Below are 21,093 nucleotides of genomic sequence, written 5' to 3'. Positions count from 1 at the left end.
AAAAAAAAATAAACAAAGAAGAATAGGCAGGTATGCAAGTATTAATATTTAAACATTTTGGTTCGCCAAATCCATGTATTATGTGGTATTACCAACCTGCAGGAAGCCATTTTGCTGTCATGTAAAAATAATTGTAAAATAATAGACACCTTAAACCCTGATGATTGTGTTTGAAGGTCATTGTGTTTAATGAAAATATCACATATTTGAACTTTGTGTAAAGAGGCACATTTTTTCAGGTCTAAAAGACTGACTCACATTACTTTTACAAGTAATGAAAATGAATTATTATTTTCAATAAATAAAACAAAATACCTTAATGTTGAAAACATTGCTTAAGTTTAGTTGTGTACACGGAGTACTTCAGCAGTTTTTACTTGGTTACACCACTGATTTTTAAAAGCATTAAGGCAGTATTTCTTTTGAAAATGGTATAAACGTTTGTTTAAATTTATGAATCCACAATACAAAGATGACATTAACTTTTCATCTACTTTTAATATTCTCCTTTTTATGTCACTGGCCCATTGACATTCTTTATTTATTACACATATGGTGTACATTTGTGAAGCTCTGACATTGTATATTGAGTTACATTCTAGATATCCTATGTAATAAGAAATGACTCTACCTAATCATCCATTCAAGGTTACCCATAAATCCTTTGCATATAAGCTGCGCCTCGAGGGTTTGTGCTTCCTAAGCCTGCCATTTTCATGTCAAAAATACCTATATCAATTGTTATAGCTGGCTACATATCTGGATAGGAATTTTGTACACAGAACCAAATATGAAAGAGCTTGAACTTGAGCTTATTTCAAGTTAAGAGAATGCGTGAAACATCACTGACTTGCATACGGTGATGTAAACAGCTTACCTCAGGCTGCGTAGAACATAGATCAGAGATTGTGGTGGTTTGTTGTCTTTCTGTATTAGCACTTTGAATGAGATTTGCATAAAAGATTTGCATTGAGACCATGTTAAGATACTCGTCACCACCTTCACAAATCGTGTTTATGGCTTGCACTGCAACATTTTACATTGCGGGTGCTTCATGTGTTTTGATGTATGATAATTATATGTTACTCATGTTACATAATATTTGATGAATGCGGTTAATGCAGCAAATTGATTGCCGCATTGCTCAGCTTTATGATTTACAGCTTTTTCACTCAGAAGTTAGACGTGATTCACACGAGAGGTCCTCCTCTCTGAACTGTCAGAGATTTTAGAGACTGGGTCAGGTGGCTGTGAGGTCCCAGAATTCACTAGGGTAAGAGCACATATGTTACTTTGGTGGTTGATGAGTGAATATGTTGCCTGAATGATTCATACTCTGAATTCTACTTTCATTACACCATGTAGCAAGACGTTCATAGACTATTTGCGATATGAAATGGCAGTAAGTGAAGCAGAATTATGGTGAGTGGTAAAAGGGTGCCCATTCACCTTCACCTTCCTCTCCCTCTCTGATAAGTCAAATGTATAATTCTTCATTTTTTTCCTGTGGCCAGAGGCTAATCTTTCAACTTGTGCAGATGCAGCTCTGGAATAAGCTTGCAAACGCTCCCTCGTTCGTATCTTCAAACCCTCCACTTATCAGGCGCGGAGAGCTGATATGGCGGAGGCCTGGCTCGGCAGTCCTGATAAGAGGGTGAGGAAAAATCTGCTAGCTATTTGTAATATAAGAGTCGAGGCAGATCACAGCCTAGCCTGAGATGACAGACCTTCCAGCACGAAGCTAACATCTTGAGTCCTCGTAGTCCATGGAGAAATAAATGGAGTTTTGTAAGAGTAAGACATGATAAAGGTAGACAAGTGCGGCGCAGGAAATGGAAGAGTGTGTTTGTGCATAATCTCCATAGTGACTTGATTTATTAGACTGTAAAGTGGATTCATTAATGTTGGTGATAAGGGAGGGTTTTTTTTCTTTCTTGAATGTTAATGTTATCAAGGGTGTTACTGTGTACATTAGCTATCTTATTAGATAAACTATCCTGAATTTTGATAATGTATTATTCCGATAAGGATATGAAATGCTTGTTGTTTTTTATCTATTTTTTATTATTAAATCACTAAATCACTTAAATCACATTATTTAAATTAAAATATTTCTCTAGAAATAAAGCAATATTTCTGTGATCATTTTGACTAAGCAGACTTTAATAGACCCACTAGAAATTGCTTAATAAGAAAAAAAACATTTAACTTGTTTTGCTAAGATGTTGCTGTTTGTTGTGTCTTTAGATGCCAGGCAAACACGATTTATTTTGCAATATTTTTATATCCAGCTTGTTCTAATAATTGCTTTATAAATTATTTCATTTTAATATATATTTTTATTTTATTATGTGCTTATTTTTCTCTAGTAATAGGTGATTTTTTTCTGTAAGGCTATACTCTTTTTTTATTATTATTTTTTAATAGAATGTGACCTTTCATATGTGTAAAATGTACGGAGTTTCGAGATTGCCAGACAATGGACTGCCATAAAAAATATAGCCCATTTTTCACCTTTTTTTCTCTTTTCCCCCACATCTTATTACTTTACTCTTGGTAAAGCCCTCTAAGCTTTGTAATGTCCCATCCTCTTTTTTTTTTTTTTTCCTGTAATTTTTTTCTGCTAAATGTCAAACACTCACACACACGTGCCCACAAGCACACAACAGCAACATGCCAAGGCCTTTTAAATACCTCCAGGTATTGCTGAAGTCATAGGTCAGTTTCTCACTGCTGGGTGAGCTGGATTTCAAGCTGGTTGCACACAGCGGATGCAGCTGAGCGGGGCCCGGTGCACACAGCACACTGTGTTTCTCTTCCACGGAGATGCTAAAGCTGGATGTCAGGGAGTTATCCTCTCTGCTTGGGTCACACAGACCGGATGTGCTGCTGCTGTTGTTTTGTCAAAGCCTTGCAGATTAACCACAGCCACTACACTTCAAACACGGAGGCAGGCGGATGAATAATTCCGAGACCACGCTCTTTAATCTTGTGTGATCCCGTTCCAATTAGCCATTGTGTACGGGTGCATAGAGCCTTGCTTTTTTTGTGCAATAAAAGAATGGCACACCAAAGGTGTCTGTCTCTTTTGTGCAGGGTGTCTCATTCTCTACCTTCAGTGTTTCATCTGGAGTGTTTGTTGAGTGTAGGTGGTTCCATGTGGAGGTGGGTCTTTTTGCAGGCCTGATAGAGTTTCTAGATTCTTGAGTGAGTACTGAGATGTAGACTGATTGTAGAACAAATGAAATTTTTATTTGTCCCAAATGTTGCCTTTTCCTGCATTCCTCAGCACTGTGCTTTCCGGTCAGGCACTTGTGTGTCTTTTGTCACCTTTATAGCTCATAATTAAATGTGCCTTGTGTGATGTGGGAAATTATGGAAGCTCACGACCCAGACATGCTATTTACCAGCTGTTCTTTCTCTCTAATAATAGAGGAAAGAGACTGAAGTGTAACAGTGCACGCAATCTGAGTCTAAAGTCACAGTTACTCTTTGAGAAATTAATTGGAGGAGCTACTTAAAACTATGAAAACTTAAAGATTTGTATTGGTTTTAATGGTTCCATGAACAACCTTTAGCATCCATGGGACCTTTCCATTGGACAAAAATGTCCACAAAAGGTTATTTTTAAGAACTGTTTCTTTTGAGGATTCAGCCATTGCATCGCTTTATTTTTGAGTGTAGGTGCTGTTTTTTATTTATATCAGACCTGCTTTAGGACTTTAATAGTGTAGTTAAGTACACCTAGCAATAATATAACTTGTGAATTTTGAAAAAATGGACTTGAAAATGCCACCTAGGAACTGCCTACTACTAACAAAACCATTTAAGCATTTTTGCCATTGTGTCATTAATTAAGGTTTTGGTGTTTGTTGTGACTTTTAGATCCCAAGCAATCAACTGAACTGCATTTTGCAATTTTTATATCTAAGGCTTTTTTATATCTTCTGGTTTAAATGTGGCTCATAAAGTAGACTGAAACAAAGTCCTTTATGTGAAAGTGTTCCAGGATTTTTTCTGAAAAATGGCACTCTTAGCTGGAGGTCCCTGTGGTTTTTACAGATGCTAAGTCAGATTGTTTCAGATTAACCGTCTTCCCTTCTTTTCAGGGCATCTCTGCGTTCTACCATTCACTGCTCCCATATTTCCTTTTAAACCCTTTCACTGGCACTGGATTAAATCCTTGTTTAATCTGGTCCCTTAGCTGCTTTCTCTGCTTACTAAGCAGATTTGCACAGGGAGGTTTCATTAGATGTTTGTTTTTTTTTGTGGTATGTGTAGAATATATGGCGGGTGCAAGGTTAGTAAGAAATGGGAGATGAATGAAGATGAAGACAGAAGAGAGGGAAAGAAGAGAAGGTTGAAGATTCTGAAAGGGCAAAGAGAAAGTGAAAAGCAGAAGGGGAAGGCGAACGAAAGATGGCCAACATTAAAACCATAAGGCCTCTTTGTTAGTGTGGGGCTGACAAGCTGCCGTTCACATTAGGGTAATTAACACCGCCACAGATTGCACAACAGCTGTGCAGTTTAGCACTGTGGCAACATCAGAGAGCTGAGAGAGAGCCTGTGCAAACAGTGGCCTGTGCAGGGATAGTTAGACTATTACTATTTAGATAGGTGTTCAAACCACACTCTATAATATGTGATGTCCACCAAGCTCTGTGTGCGGTAAAGCTTGGCTCGGAAAGCTGCAAGCTATTTGCGTAATAGGTGTTGCTGCCTATAAATTTTACTTCAGGAAGTTTGGTAGCCAACTACATTGTAGATAATACACTCTTAAAAATAAAGGTTCTTTAACCAGGAAATATCAAGGAATTTTATGCATGGAAATGAATAGAGTTGTAGAAAGTCATTTATACAGACTTTTTTTCTCCATTCATGCTTGATCTGTTTTTGAATATTAAATTTACAGATAAATGGCGCCATCTGGTAAGTCTTTAAAAATAACACCCGACAATGCCATTGTTTTCAGATAATGTTATATTTTAATTATTGTAATATTTTAGTTGCTGTACTAGTTTTCCAGTACTTAAAATAGAAACAAAAACAATCAGTATTGATAGTCATAAAAACAGTTTTGATGAATTTCAAGCAAATCAAGAGTTTTTGTGTGTGTGTGTGTTTTCCTACCCCACTGAGAATTTTTTTCTCCCACATTTTACCTTTTTATTGTGTTTTAAAGTGTCTGTATGAATCTTTAGAATTTTTTCATTCTAAGTTATATTGGATTGTGCCGATCAGTATTTTGGTTTCTTGTATTTGGGAGAACTAGTGAAGAAATAGATATTTTTAGCTTCAGAATATTAGAAATTTTATTTTCAAAAAATTGATACCATGTGCTGTTTAGAGTAAGTCAACATAGGTTTGCCCTTGAAGAACATATGTATTCTGTTAGCTCTATATATAATTTCATTGTATTGTGCCTTAAGGGGTTGAGGAGGTAGATTCTGGAAATCCCCAACTCAGAGCCTCGTGCGATCTGAAGAGTTTAACTGTGTTCGCCTGAAGAGTAGACTGTTGGCATGGCTTTGGACTTACTTCATATAATTTCAGTGCCTTGTCATCTAGCTTGTCTTGGCAAATTTCTGGTCTTGCTCCCACAAAAACAAATTATATGTGAAAACTCCATTGGCCTGTTCATGTTTCTGTTTCTTTTTGATTATATTTAATGTTTACTGTTTTCATTTTCAAGCTCCCTGTGTTTATCCATTCTGTTTTTCTTGGGTACCGATGCCCAACATCTGGATATGGGACGTGTGTGCATGTCAGGCAAATGTTCCTCTACACATGCGCAACAATTATTGGTGAATAAAACAGTACTGTAAATGTTGCATGAGAGCTTGTTAGGATGTTTCACTGTAAACCAATCAAAGCCAATGCTTCTCTAATGTGTGGAATGTTGTCAGAACGGTCAGATTTTGCTTCACACTTCCAAGCGTGTTCTTTCACCATTATATCCGGAACTCTGTGCAGAATTCCAAAGCCAGATGGAAGAAGTTTTCAGTTTCATACTAGAGCAGAAACAAAAGCTTTATTGAATTAAATGACCTGTACTAGAGTGCTTTTTGATTGTTCCATTAGATAAGCAAAACACTGAGAAGATGAATTCTAGATAGATTACCAATGAAAAACTCAATTTTCAGTCACATGCATGTTTGTCATTCTGCTCGGTCTCATACTTCCTCTGCTGCTCCCCGCAGGGTTATCTTGTTAAATTTCAGCGAGGGAGTGCTGACATTAAGAGACGAGATAGACATTTCTGTCCACCCCCTCTCCGTACACCGGGAGCAGAGTGCAGCAGTAATAATCCAACAAGTGACAGCTAGCTATAATGGGAAGGAAAGCCGACGAAGACGGAAAGGTGTCGGAAGCAAAAGGACAGCTCTGAGTTTTCTGCTTCATTGTATTGAGGGTTTGAAGGGCTCTGGCAGGTGCCGCACACCTACGTAAACTGAATACACTTGGGCCCCGTTCAGTCCAACTCCACAGGGTGAACTTCTGTTATGCTCTGATTACCCGCAGGGAGCTTTCGGTCATAACTCACAAGGTCATAACTCACAAGAGAGGTGATTCCTAGTTATCTGCGAGTGTTTCTGTCAGTTGCCCTCTTCCTGGTATTTGTTTGATCTAGTGAGATTTCCTCAGCACAGCGCTGGTTGGGTGATATACGGCCTCCAGATGGGCGGGTTCAAGGCCTGGGTCTGGGTGGGTTTTGATGTGGCTGGCCAGCGTTCAAGGTGCATGTGTCTACTATGAGGAACACGCCACCTGTTAATATAGCATGACTGAGGGAAAGGGCCAGGCCTGAGGTGATGATAGTTTGCCATTGGTCACAGATTTTAGAAACATGGCTTTTGTGCGTCGTCCTTAGGTACTGCATTTAACAGTTACAATTGATTTTTGGTGATCTGCATTGTGTTCCGGGTGCTTGAATTGAATTCAGAATGCATTGAACAATATTCACACAGAAATGGCTAGTAAATTTCACAAATAACTACAAAGTAATGCCAACTAACTGAATTAGAGAGACTGGAAAAGTTTTTGTTCCTTTTTTTTTTTTTACACTGACAGCTTGACAGAGTTTAATATGAAAGCTTTTGTCATCAGATGAAGTTACAAGTTTTTATTTATCAAATTTTTATTAATTTATAGTTATACTTCCTGTCATTCAAACTGTAATTAAATTGTATCTGTGCCAATGTACTTTGCACATTCCTTGTTGCTCTGATGGTGTTTTGATAGTCGTTTGATAGACTGATGTTCTGGAGTCTTATTAATTCTTGTTAAGATCTTTGAACTAATCTGACCAAAAGTTATAACCAGTTTACTAATTTGTAAGATTAGCCTAAGCATTTTTGCAACCAGCCACTGGTCTTTAAATATAGTTGCAACAATATAATATTTTTATTTTCTTTTTTTTGTATGTCTTTGCCTTTTTTCCTTAAGAAGGTAAAGCTTACTTCTCAACTTGTCATGGTTTGAGGCCTTTTTCCAATACATGTCCTGCAGAGAATTTACAGGTATGGTACAGGCCAAGAACTATACAATACAAGGAAAAGGCACAGTTCTTTTTTTACACGTCACATGAATCTCTTTATTGGAGCTTCAAATGAACCAGGTCTTTATATGAGGTGAGGTTTGCACGTTAGGAGGCTTTATTGTAAAGTAGTTTGTTGCTCAGTAGGGAAACATACTGTACACCAAACACCCCCACACCCCCTGACCCGCTCCCTCCCTGCTTTTCACCGCATTTACCACTTAGTTAAATCCCCTTCTTTCTCGCTGTAAAGCTTTTAAGCAGTGTGAGGATAGACTGTGGACTCTGGAGTCAGGGAGAGCCGCTCCTGGCCACTGAATCTCTGCTTGCAGAAGGGTTTTTCTCTCAGTGATGCCTCGTGGTTGGATCCAGGATGATGGGTTAAGGGATTCTGGCATTCCAGGATTATCCGCCTTTTATCTCCTTGCTATTTGCCGCCAATCCCAGAAGGATGTTGAGTCGAATTCCTCTATGTCCACAGACATGATATGCAAACAGGACTATGTCTAAATGACTCACCAATCCGATTTCTCGTAGATTCACAGGGTGTCGAATGAGTCTTAAAGGATAATCCCAGTGACAAATGAAAGGAAAGGGGTTTTCCCTGTCAGAAATGTTAGCATCACCAACGCTAATCTCGCATTAGAGCTCAGGTGGGTTTCAAAGGGCCTTAGAAGTTTGCAACATGAGATTTATACGCTAGTGATAGAAGCACTACAGATAAAGGGAAATTACATTTGTATAGAAGCGCTTATCTGCTTTAAAATGCTATTCCAGTTTTGTCATGATGCAGGATGGTTTGTTTATTGACCACGCATGGTTTGTGCTTATTCCATCACAGGCCTCTGTAATTAGCTGTTTAACCTCGCTTTTTTCCCAATATGAAATCAATTGACCAAATGGTTTTCTTGTGCCAGGATCCAAGAGAAAAGATGCAAAGAAATCACTATTTTGGCGTTGTGCTGTTAATTGTTAGGGTTAAATTTATTTTATATATTTATTTATCTTGTTTATATACTTTTAAAAAGTTTGGGGTCAGTACAGTTCAGTAATTACTTTTATTCAGCAAGGACAAAATAGATTATTTAAAATTGATAGCAAAGACTTTTATAATGTTACAAAATTTCTAATAAATGCTGTTTCTTTAAATGTTCTGTTCATGTAAGTATGTATCTATCTATACTGTAATCTTTAGTAAATCTTAAAATGCATGTCTAGTTCACTTAAAAATGGCAGATTTTTGTTTTTAGTGTTTTGTTTTTCATTTATTTAAAGTACACAAAATACTATAGAATTTTAATCTGGATATGTATCAGCCATATCATGAAATTAATTGTCTCATTGGTACCAGACAGAAATTTAATATTGATGCATTCCTAGCAGAAAGAGCTGGTGCTGTTAGCCTCGCAAGGACTATTAAAGCTTTTAACAAGCAGAGAGAGAGAAATTCATCCTTGCCATCATGTGCCTTCTAGTATATGGGCTGAACACCCTGGGGAATCTGTTTGCCTGTTGTTGTTTTCCTCTCTCCACATGAATAATTGAAAGTGTAGCATGTCAGACAAAGATGCATTTACTTGCTTCATTATATTTTAATCCAAAGTGAACAATTTTGCGCATTGCTTTCTTGGCATCCGAAGCAACTTTTAATTTTCTTCCACCGAGTCTCTTGTAATTCATCCGCACCCACACACAACCTCGTCAACCCGCTCTTTCCGAAACCTTTATTGCATATTTCCAGAAATTCTTACAGTGTACAGGTGCTAATTGGCAGTGTTCGTGCCAACTGAGTTCAGTGTTTGTTCAATGAAGTCCTTACAAAATGTCTCAAAGCTAACAAGGGTGTTTGTTGAAATAAGATCTTTTTCTTTTTCTCTTTTTTCATTTGCAGTTGGAAGCCCTGGTGTGTTGTTCAGCTGGTTTACACAGTGTGTGCATTAGCCTGTGTAGATTACACTTCATTGTACAGCCCTCTAATTACCAGGTATTTACTGAGTACAAAAGGCTGTAACAACAAGAACAAATATGTACCCAGCGCTTTATAAAGTACGTAATTGTTATTCCCAATTTGCTGTCAGTTGACCTTAGCTGACGTTTACGTATAGTGGAGCTAAAAACTTTGACTTTCAGCAATTTTGATGTACTTTTGCTGTAAACACAGTGCTGTCTGACAAAATAATTCAGTTCTTTACATGTCTGGCGTCATTATCCCCTCTCTTTGCCTCTAACATTACATTGAATGTAATAGAAAACCCCTCCAGGGGCCTTTTGTCACAAGGTTGACTCAATCGCTGGTATGTGAAGGGGTGAGGTTTAAACGGTAAGTGTGAAAGCCAGAACCATAATCTCCCTCACAAGGTTAGCGCAGTTGTCGGCTTGATGATAAACGGACAGGGTGTAGCGTTTTGTCAGAATGCGTGTAGCACACTGGGTTTGTGTGGCTAGCGCTCGTCAAAGGAAATTTCTTGGGTGTTTATTTATACACCTTGAGCTGCCATACGATGCGCACCTGTGGCCAGGGGTGAGAAAAGAAGCCCTGCACAATGTGCCTTGGTTGGCGTTAGATAAATGTGACATGCCTGGGGCAGCTGCCACGAGCCTTCCTAAACTTCCCTCCATAAAATGGCAATCCAGCGTGCCTGAACTGTGTCCGCTAGTCAGGTTTCCTAGCAGTGAATGAAGACATCAGAACTCCAAATAAATCCTGTTGGTGGGATCGAATGCTATAGGGCCAAACATGGACACTGAAAGGGTCACCAGGTTCTTCACAAGGCATAGTTGCGGATACAAACAAAGGATATATTTGAATAACTAAGTATTATTATTTTTAGTATTGATGATATTTCAATATTATACATGTATATTTGAACAGACACATGAAGACTGTGACTTGACTACCTTAAAATTTGTTTTAGTTGTACATTAACTTTCTTCTGTAAAATAACAAAAAATATTTTTGTACATTAAATGACAGGTAATGGGTTTTAGAGTCAGTTATGTTTTGTCTGAACTATATTCGTTTGTGCTTCATAGAAGAAAGAAACTCATGCAGGTTTGAAATTTCACGAAGGTGTGTAAATGATGGTCTTTTCATTTGAGATCGATGAGAAGTGGATGAAACCAGGTTTCTATGTCCCTTGTACCCCTCATCCTGCTCTTCGATCTATTTTAAGGACGGGGAGGTGCTAAGGTGAATTTAAAGGCACGAGCAGAGACCTGTCGAGAGGCCAAGGCACAGGGATAGCATTACAGCACACAGTAACATGAGCAGGGGTGTCCGCTTTAAAAGTAAATTCCACTTAATGTGGCGCGTCCCATCCCAACAGGAGCCTGGCTCAACTGTGAGCTTTCTTTATATAGTACATTCCGTGTCTGTTTTTGCAGCGAGGGGTTGTGGGGGATTAGCCGTTGACACGCTGTCAGTTTCTGCTTCCCCTGCCTTCGTCTTTTCATTTCCTTTCCTTCACCTACAACTTTTCTGTAGTGCCCACATGAATCCTGGAAGTCTGCTTTGATGTACTCACAGGATTCTGCAACCACTTTGATTTCAGGCAGTTCCAGTTCAGACAGTGTGAGTGAGCATAGCACCTGAAAGGTCAGAGGTCAAGTGGATCTGTGGTGCAAAGGCCACCGTGTCCATCCTGCTCAGCAAGAGCTCTCAAGTACATGAGTGCAATGGCCGCACTGAGTTTTTAAGGTTCTGAATGCACCCTTCAGGTTAGGATACCTGTTTATTTTGGCCGAATGCGTGTTTGCATTGCAAGGAGATGATTCATGTAAAATTCACATGGTTTCATGGTTGGATGTAAACAGGGCGCCTTGCTTTGCATTTTTTCCTCCCATTAAAGGCATCAGAACAGGCCGTGGTGTATCACGTAGTAAGACCGCCGTGCTACCTGTCTTAACAGGAACTCCACAATCCTCAACATCCTTTTCTTCCTTCTATCTACTGCAGATGAAGACCCAGCAAGGGGCACAAACCCTGTTTTATTTATGAATTATTCAATGTGTCTAGATGGGTTTCCCTTGTTGCGAAGCAGATCTGCAAAGAAAAACCAACTCATTTTTGCTCTCCTTCGTACTTGCCCGAGGTAGTGAATGACTCAGAAGTTGTTCTCATTGAAGAAAACAAGGTGAACAAGGGGCCATGTTGAATAGTGCTTCAAGCTGTCCCTCAAGTATTGCATGCGTTTAATTGGTAGTCAGTACTGTACATAATTTGACATGAATGGAAATGAGACTGTGAGAGACTGTAGTACAGTCCATTCATTAAATGCCGTTCTCTCTTAAGGTACTTGATCCCGCCTAGCTTTTACAACCCAGGACTTTGTAGAATGAGATGTTGTCTGTGTTTTGTCAGCTAAGTGACGGGTTTTCAATCGTTTTTTTATACCAAGGAAGCTATGTATTTTATGTAAAGCTATATATTTATGTAGAATAACCCTTTCATACTATGTGAGAAAAATATCAGTCATGTTATAAAAACTTAGCAATGAACATGGTATAAAGTATAAAAATCCAGTATAAAATGGTATTAAAATTTGGTCATTAAAAACTAAGCGATAAACATGTAGGTAGGTATGTGCTATATGTGAATCAGTTCACTCAGATTGTTTTGTTTCTTGGTTTGTCTCAGCTTCAGTATAGTGTTAGGTATTGGGCAACTTGAGAGTGGTATAGTATTGAATGACATAACCATCTAATGGAAGTGTCCGGTTAACCAGAGAGGAAGCTTGTTTATCTCTTTCTCGCTCTCTTTCTTTGCTACTCTCCTTATCTCAGTCGTGTTGGCAGGAGTAAGAATCCCTAGACTAAGATCTGTATCTGCAGTGTGTCTACTAAAGAACAGGCTCTGATTCCTTAGCTGATAAGCCACGTTTTATCTTCCCCTTTTTTCACATTAAAGACGAGGAGTCCTGTGAGAGCCGGTAGCCTATGACAGTTCCTGTGTGGCTACTGTCTGTCACCCAGGAGCATGGGAACGCTTGTTTCGAGAGAGCAGGCATGGCACGATTAGTTAATTTATACTGGAATTTAATTTTGTCTGCCTTCACTATCCAGCTGGTCAGGTTTTTTTGCTTCTCCTTCTGTACCTTCACCACCTTAGCAGGATTGTCCCTTGGTTTGCTCACTGGAGGTTTTAGGGCACGATCCTTGTAAAGCTGTTTTGAAATAATATTGTTAAAAGAGCTACAGTTGAATTAAATGTCTCTCTTATAGTCCACCAAGTTACTAAAAGCATTTTTTGCTTGGGATATATGTAAGAGTCTCTAACTCCAAAACCTAGTGAACTTGTCTACTGCCTACATATGAAACTGAAATGGTGATGTTGGAGTAAATAGTCAGTTTGTACTATTGAATCATTTTTGTAGATAGTTGACAGTGTTGAATTTAATAATATTAATACATGTTTAATAATAATAATATACTAAGTGTTCCTATTATAATCGTTCATCAAAATGCATATAATTTCTATTGTTGTGATATAATTTTGTTTTTGTTTTAGAAGGCAAGAATAATAATAAATATGTTATGCATGTCGTTTTTTGGACATTTAAAACAAATTATAATTATTATATTAATAATAGTTGTTATTAGTAGCAGTAGTATATTTGTAAAAATTCATGCATTATTTATGTATTGATATTATAATCATAATGCATAATATTTCTTGTTGTGATTGTTTAGTTTTGGCCCAAAAGGCAGAAATAAATAATAATATAATAATTGATGTTGTTATTATTGTATATTATTTATTAAAGTAGTCATATCTGTAGTAATATTATAATCAGTTATTATATATTATATATATATTATATATATTATATGTTATTATTATAACTTATCTTAGTTTTATATAATTACCAATTCGTTTTTGTCTCAAAAGGCAATTTTTTCCCATTTTATGAATTTATTTTTAACATTAAAATATTGTTATGATCATGAAGCAATATTGGTCGGTCTCTACTTTGCATTCTGCATTGTGTTGTGTTCTGGCACTGCATCAATTTTTGGAACATATCGGTATTCCCTTTTTAGGCAGCTCACTAGGTTTTGGAACAGAGCTTACTATATGTGTAAGAAGCCTCTTCTACACTGTTTTTCTTTGTTTCTCATAATGGGTTTATTCCTGGCCATGTGTCAGGCCCTGGAGGCAACCACAACTGAGCTGATTTGTGACCCTGTCTTGCTGTTTGGCCTTAGTGTTACTATGCGACACATCTTTACCCTCCCTGCCTCTCTCTCTCTCTCTCTCTCTCTCTCTCTCTCTCTCTCTCTCTCTCTCTCTCTCTCTTTCTCTCTCTCTCTCTCTCCCCCCTGTGATCTCAGTCTGCCCTACGCTCACCGGATAGCATTCTAATTTGTATTTCACACTAACCGGCTGTTATGTTAACAGCCTGTGAATGCTCAAAAGCAGGGTGAAAAAAAAAGGTAGAAAAATGTGTGAGTGAAAGTGAGATTAAATTATAGCGAGAAAGATGGAAGAAAAGAAGACATTGGATAAGGAAGATTACTACAGAAAGATAAATGAAGAGAGATCAGAGCAAGTAGGATGGTAAAAATGTAAATGAAGTAACTGCGAGGAAAGGGGTGAATTAGAGGATCAGAGAAGACGGGATCGCAGGAACTGCAGGCGATTTAGATGTGCAAACCACAGGAGCAGTCCTGCGATTGCGCTTCAGGTTCTCGTCATGTTGTTGCCAAGCGGGAGTTCGACGGAGGAATCGTTCCCCACCAATCATGGCTGACGTAGAATGTAGCACTCGCGGCGAGCAGCACAGACTTGTGGGTAGGCCTGCATTTTGCACGGTCACCCAGTGGAATACATTATCATCTAAATGATGCTTTAGGTGCAGATGCATGTCTAATGCACTGGTGTGGGTGTGTGTGTGTGTCACTCTCCTGTGGAGTGGAGAGGGCAGAGAGCTGTAATCACTCTCACACACACCTGTTCTGATTGGAGGCGGTCTGCACCGCGGCTGATAGGATGAGAGCGCAGGGGGAGAGATGTAGCAGCGCTCATGATAAACGAGTATGTAGGAGGTCATTAAGCAGAACAGCGAGAGGAGGAGAGAGAGAGGGAGGGAGATGGGAGAGAGGAGGACAAACACAGTGAAGATAATTAATTTGGAGTTTCATTAGCAAGAACTTGTACGCCTGGATGACTGCATGTGTGCAAGGGCAGGCAAATGCACAATCCTGAGGAACTATGTCGTACGTGTAACACCTGACGTCCTCTTTGGAATGAAAATGGAGAAATTAGATTTTGAAAACCTCAGTTTTTTCTCCTAAAACGCACATATTAAAAGGAGAACATTTGCTGTTACTTGCTTTTAGATGTTTCTTGGGTCAGGCATAGATTTCCCACAGATGCCTCTCCTTGAGGAAGAGATCAAAATAGTATCAATAATATATGGATATGATTATTTTTTGAGGTATTCATATTATTATAATATTTAGGACTTAAAATATTTAATGTGTAATTAATTTAATATATTAATATTTCAAAACAAAGATGATAATTAAATGGAATATAACTTAAATAAAGTCTCATTCCTATGGAAGACAAGCTTCCGAGCAATAAATGTGCATAAACACACTCCACATACATTATAAAAGTTCACATAATATGTTGTATAACACACACCCACAGTATATTATCCACAATCGGGTACAAGATCGACACACACGTTTAAAACTCAACGCAAACAAACAAGCAAAATGTAGAGGTTGATGTGGCACTCACAGGTTTTAAGAGGGTGATGACTGATGTTTATCAGCCCTTTGCTGGCCCTCTTCAACATGATGTTACATAAACAGTGAGAAAATGGAAGCCTGTAAGGCTCTGGACAACATCCTGCCATTAAGAGAAAGAAAGAGAATGATGGGCAGGATGATGGGTGAGAATGATTGCTGATGGAGGAGAGGAAGAATGAGGAGGAGTTTGTTGTGACAATGATAAAACACAGACATGAGCCACATACTAAAATCTGATGTAGAGGTCATTCTGTTGTTGTCAGGTTAATCAGAGGACTGTGTGTCAGCCCTCTTCAGGCCAGGCTGACTCCCTTTCTCTCTCTCTCTCTCTCTCTCTCTCTCTCTCTCTCTCCCTCTGATAATTGATGCCATCTGGCCGGCCTGCCGATGGCAGCGTGACATGCAGTGCCACACCTCCCTCTCTGAAGCCTCCAGTGGCTCCGCTGTGCCACCCTCTCCTGGCACTGAGCCCACGGGGTGTGAGGAGGAGGAGCAGGGGAGGAAACAGATCAGTCCACTTGTTATACTACTGGTTCTATCATGTATTTCAGTGGAATTGTTTATACAGTATTGAATTTTGTTTGTGTGTATATATATATATATATTGGGCTGCACGATTAATCATGCGATTCTTCTGCGATTATGAACGCGATATTGCGTAGCTTGTCAGAGAACTACGGCTCTGTGTAGTAAGTGACGCTCCATTTGAAATCAGGTGATTGATATTTACTGCTAATCAAAGAACCGGCTTTAGTAATGAGACACTCATGACAATCACATGTGATTAATCGTGCAGCCCTAATATATATATGTGTGTGTGTGTGTATGTATGTGTGTGTGTATATATATATATATATATATATATATATATATATATATATATATATATAATTTTTATTTTATTTTATTTCTTTTTTTATGTTAAGATGAAACTTTGGTGTACCATGGTCAGGATTGTGATGGCAATTATTTGTACTGTGTAATAATACCAAATTCAGTACCGTTCAGAAATGTGGTTATTATAAACCAATGACAAATTCATCGAAAGTAACAAATATGATTATAATTTTACAAAAGATTTCTATTTCATATAAGTTATCTTCCTATGAACTAAAGAATTCTGCTGTTTCCACAAAAAAAACATGTTTAAAATGTTTAAAATTTTTGCAGTTTTTCTGTTTTTGTAGACGTGGTGAGCATAAGAGGCTTCTTAAAAATAAAAATAAAATAATGAAAATAATCTTACAATCCCACTACTTTTGAATAGCAATGTACATAGGAATACCATTTTAATACCATGGTTTTACCAGGGTTTATATATATATATATATATATATATATATATATATATATATATATATATATATTAGTGTTGTCACGGTACCACGGTTCTCGGTACCAATTTCGGTACCAAAGCAAAACACAAAAATATGCCAATTAAAAAAAAATACACACTTTTTATCACAAAAAATAACACCAATGACATTCTTTATACTAATTTACAATTGTGTTTAAAGTTTTTTACAAGTAATAGAATTATGAAAAATAGTAAACAAGTTTCACCCAAATTTAATTTGTCTTTTAATTAATGAAATTTAATTTTAATTAATTTTAATTTTAAATTTTATTTTTTGGTAAATAAAGGGGATTTGCTATTAAAATTAAAGCATGGAAGAAATATTGTGTGATTTAATTCTTTTAAAAAAAGAAAGTTTTATTAATATTTTCAACAGTAGTAGCAGTATCACATACATTGTACTAAATAATAGTAATATTTCTAGGACAATGCCTTTACTAATTTGCTGAAATCAAAACAGGGACGGAAAAAGATGAGCGCCAGCCAATTAAATTGCCATTTGCGCATTAGCTCCGCCCACTACCGGCGAAACCGGCATTTCTTATGCTTGTTCGAAAAAGTCGAATAATTCTAAATGACAGGAGAAGACAACAAAGAATACAGTTTACATGTAGCGCGTCGATTCAGCGTGGTAAGACTCTCTCTCTCTCTCTCTGTGCATGTGTGAGAAACAGCGCTATCAGCAAAGTGACGGCGACTCGTGCGCTCTTCACACAGAGTTTACAGAGCGTCAAATACAGGTGCGCTGTGTTTCGCCGTGCTTTGCAGTGAATACTTTTAAATTGACACTGGTTTTAGTCAAATGAAACAATAAAATGCTTGTGAAGTGACTCAGAACAGTTCTGGTTATGTTGTTTATGTATCTATGTCCTCATTGAGACGGCAGATACTGAAATAACTGCAAGCGTCACGCGCTTCAGTCTATGTAGTAATCAAATCCTCACGTCTCTGCCATTCATTCATTCACACAGAGACACGCAGAGCATGCAGGATTCAGATTTCAACCAACGTCTGCAGCGTAAAATTTACAGATACTGGTCCATTTGGAGATTTGATTTGATTAATTGATGCTAACTTTGAAAAATTCAGTGACTGTCCATATTAAAATGTACGTTTCATTTTCATGACTGAATTTTGAGATTCCGTCTGCGTTTTCTGCTTCGCGGAAATCATAGCGCTGTATGCATCAAGAACCGGGTTGACCGGGTCCTCGGTACCACCGGTACTTAAAGAAACCTGGTACCGTCACATTTTCATTTTTGTAGTACCGACTTGGTACCGAAGTACCGGGTCTTTTGACAACACTAATATATATATATATATATATATATACATATATATACATATATATACACACATACAGTAAAATATGAATATTGGTGAAGTTTGATGCAGTTTCCCTCACCAAAGCCATGCAGTTTTTCTCACATTTTACATTTTGCACCTGCATTATGATTTTGATCTTTAATCTATAATTATATTACAGGTTTAAATCTTTTTGGCTACATTATTCTCTAAAAAATAAAAAACCTTGCATGTCACACAGCAGAATACTTCACAAAGGTATTTCATGTCAACTGCTTTCATTCTTTTTGCTTTGTCCAACTTATAAATTCAGTCTCCTTGCGGAGCACTAGAAGAAGCAGTATTAAACGTTTAGATGTAGTTCTCTGACTGCTGTGATTGTTTATTTTTATGGCTTAGCAGCGTTTTGGTGCAATGGATCTGACCTCCCCTCCCTGTCTTCCCTTTCCCGTTCTTTCTTCCAGTGGCACTTTACAACTGTAGGCAGCAGGTCTCAACACATGCCCATGACATTTTTATTTTTCTTACTCCCTATCTCTCTGTTTTCCTCTGTGGCTCCTGTGAGAGTCGGGTCGTGCTCCAGAGGAGGCTGCATCAAGGCCTGTAGTTTATGAGTGCAGTGGGAGAAGTGAACTGAGGACTGTTTTGGTATCTCAGAGTCCGAGGCCTGGCCTCTCTGCCTCCAGATCCAGTATCACACGTCCTCTAGGGTCAGGCCTCCTGCGGCCCCGCCAACATGGATTGGCTCCCAGCAATGTGGCTTCAATTTCCTCCGTTTTGAAATGGTTATAGCCCCTCTGCTTCCTTCAGCAGACAGGGTCTTTGCTTTGTTTTTCTCTCTCGCTCTTTCTCCTTTCCTGCTCATTTTGATCACTCTACTTTAATCACCTCACAGCCCCCCCTGCGTTGTAAGAGTGCAAAGAATTTGTTGTGGGTGACCTTTTTTTGACCTCTGGCCTGTAGGGACAAAGAATAAAGGCTGCTCTGAAGAACAGCTCACTGGCAAAAAATACAAACAGTGAAATGCAGCCACCATTTTTGTTAACGGTCTGGCAGTTCTTTTCTTGTTTTAAGCTCTCATAAGAGTACCTTTCATAACTGGATCATTGTATTGAAAGTTTCTTTTCAACATTAAAGGCACACGCTGAACGAACATTGACATCAGTCTTTGCCCAAACCCGAGGCTTAAACATATGCTAGAGGGCCCAGTTTCATCTGAACCTCTTTTCTTTCATGTAATCCTACGGGTGTGTGAGCTAAAGTGTTCCAGCGCTCAGACACAGGCAGCTTGTGTAGTAAAAAATCCAGCTTGCTGAAAAATTAGTCCCCTGACATAGTGAATTATGGGGCTGAAATAGAGCTCCTTATTGATGTACTCCAGGATTCACGTCAGCGGAGGTCTCAGAAATTATGCAATGCCGTGGGTCTGGTCTCAGAGGAGGTTTTGCATATTAGACTGAGTACACATTTTAAAGAACAAGTTATTAAGTGAGCTAGAAACTTGGTGTACACAAGATTCAAATGGACTGTGGTCCATTTTTATCAAAACGTGCTGCAGAATCAGAAGGTTCTGTGCCTAAAAATGAAACGGTGACATTCTCAAATTAATCTTTTAACAGCAATGTTATTTTTCTTCTTCCTTGTATTTTAGTATATACTACTGCATATGATAACAGACGTAATAATATATCATATGCCAAAAGAAGCTCAGAATAAACAGGTTTAAACACATGACTGCCTGCTTTCTCTTGCCAAGTTAAATCCATAGTATATGTTTTGTACTGATAGACTATTTTATTCAAAGAAAAGCTGGAATGTGTGTGCCAGCATTCTTTTCTGCCCTTGTGTATAGTGTGTGAAGAATTTAAGAGTTCTTTTTTTTCGTTAAGAGCCCCATGTCCTGTCTGTCAGTGACTGTGTGTTTTTGTTAGAGCATGGCGTGTTTTCTTTTTCTTGCTGCTTGCCAGAAACTACACGCTCTGGTACATGGAGGGGAAGGAAAAGCACACTCATGTTTAGTCTACATAGCACTTAAGTCACTTTGTAGGGAGATTACCTTTTTCCTATTCTAATCTGCGGGAAGGATTTTTGATTTCACCATCCATCTGTGTTATTTATTAAATCATTAAGTGTATGGATGTGGAAAATTGCACAACTTGGCTCCACTTAAACATTTGCAAAGTGTTTGATTTGTCTATTGGCTTTTTACGTCATTCTCCTCCAGTTTTTCTTCTTTCTCTGTTCTTTGTTTATTGGTAGACATCTGTAGGTTGGTACAAAAGTGTTCCCCAATGTTGTTGTCTTTCCCCCCTAAAAAGGGTAGCTGTTAAAAAAGGAACTTTACTTGAACATGATCTAATTGTTTCATTTCTGTTTTGCAGGCGTCGGATGTAGGATCAGAGAAGTTGTTCTCGCCTACTGCACCTAAAGGTAAGAGCATAAATATATATTGTGGGTGCTATGTAAGTGTTTCACGTGTCATTTTACTTACATTGGATGTTTTAGATGTGATTAAACTGGTTAACATAAACTGGTTTTGAAAATTAAGAAAGCCCAGGTTTATCAGTTCAGTATTCAAGATACTTTAACAATCCATACTGCAGCAAAACTCACACAACTAAACACTTGTTTCTTTATTTTTCATTCAAGGAATCTGTGTTTTTGTTTAGGCAGCAGTTTGGCTGATCGTTTATGTTTTTGGTGTTGGAAGTTAACGTTCTCCCACCAAAGCCTGACAATATTCAGTATGCTCCCAAAGGCCACGAAGAGCTCATTTTCAGAGCCATACTCCATCCACAAGAGTAACATCACTCTGGTCGGACTGGTGCTGTTCTCTTTTTCAAAATTCTTTCATAAATGTTGAAGGGTTTTTGGCCTTGGGAGCCAAAGGGATACCCATATTTTCCAGGTTCCCTTCAAATGCTACGTTTGTTAGGTTGCACATGTGTAGAAGTACATAATTCTAAATATGTTTGCAGCAAGTCGAGGGCTGTCAGACTTATCAGAAGGGGTTGTTAAATTTGGGTGGATGGGTTTACATTTCTAGTCCTCGATGCCAGACAGCAAATCTCAGATGCACTGTAATCCTTCTAAAAGCCTGTAAAAATTCTGTGAGACTGTAAAATGGTGAGATGAT

The 21,093-nt window shown here is 38.2% G+C and overlaps 1 protein-coding gene across 11 annotated transcripts in view; it reads left to right on the top strand.

Moving 5' to 3' along the window:
- The window catches only part of fbrsl1 (fibrosin-like 1), a 283,256-nt gene that overhangs the window by 223,627 nt on the left and 38,536 nt on the right, over nt 1-21,093 (top strand). For all 11 annotated transcript variants that reach the window (XM_059548650.1, XM_059548648.1, XM_059548652.1 and 8 more), the window contains one exon: nt 20,339-20,387. In XM_059548650.1, coding sequence (XP_059404633.1) covers nt 20,339-20,387 — 49 coding nt within the window. The remainder of the gene's footprint in view (nt 1-20,338; nt 20,388-21,093) is intronic.

The sequence above is a fragment of the Carassius carassius genome, chromosome 4, assembly GCF_963082965.1.
Source record: "Carassius carassius chromosome 4, fCarCar2.1, whole genome shotgun sequence".
In the NCBI taxonomy this organism is placed as follows: domain Eukaryota; kingdom Metazoa; phylum Chordata; class Actinopteri; order Cypriniformes; family Cyprinidae; genus Carassius; species Carassius carassius.
The sequence above is the reverse complement of the archived record's forward strand: the minus strand, read 5'-3'. Positions and strand labels throughout refer to the sequence as shown.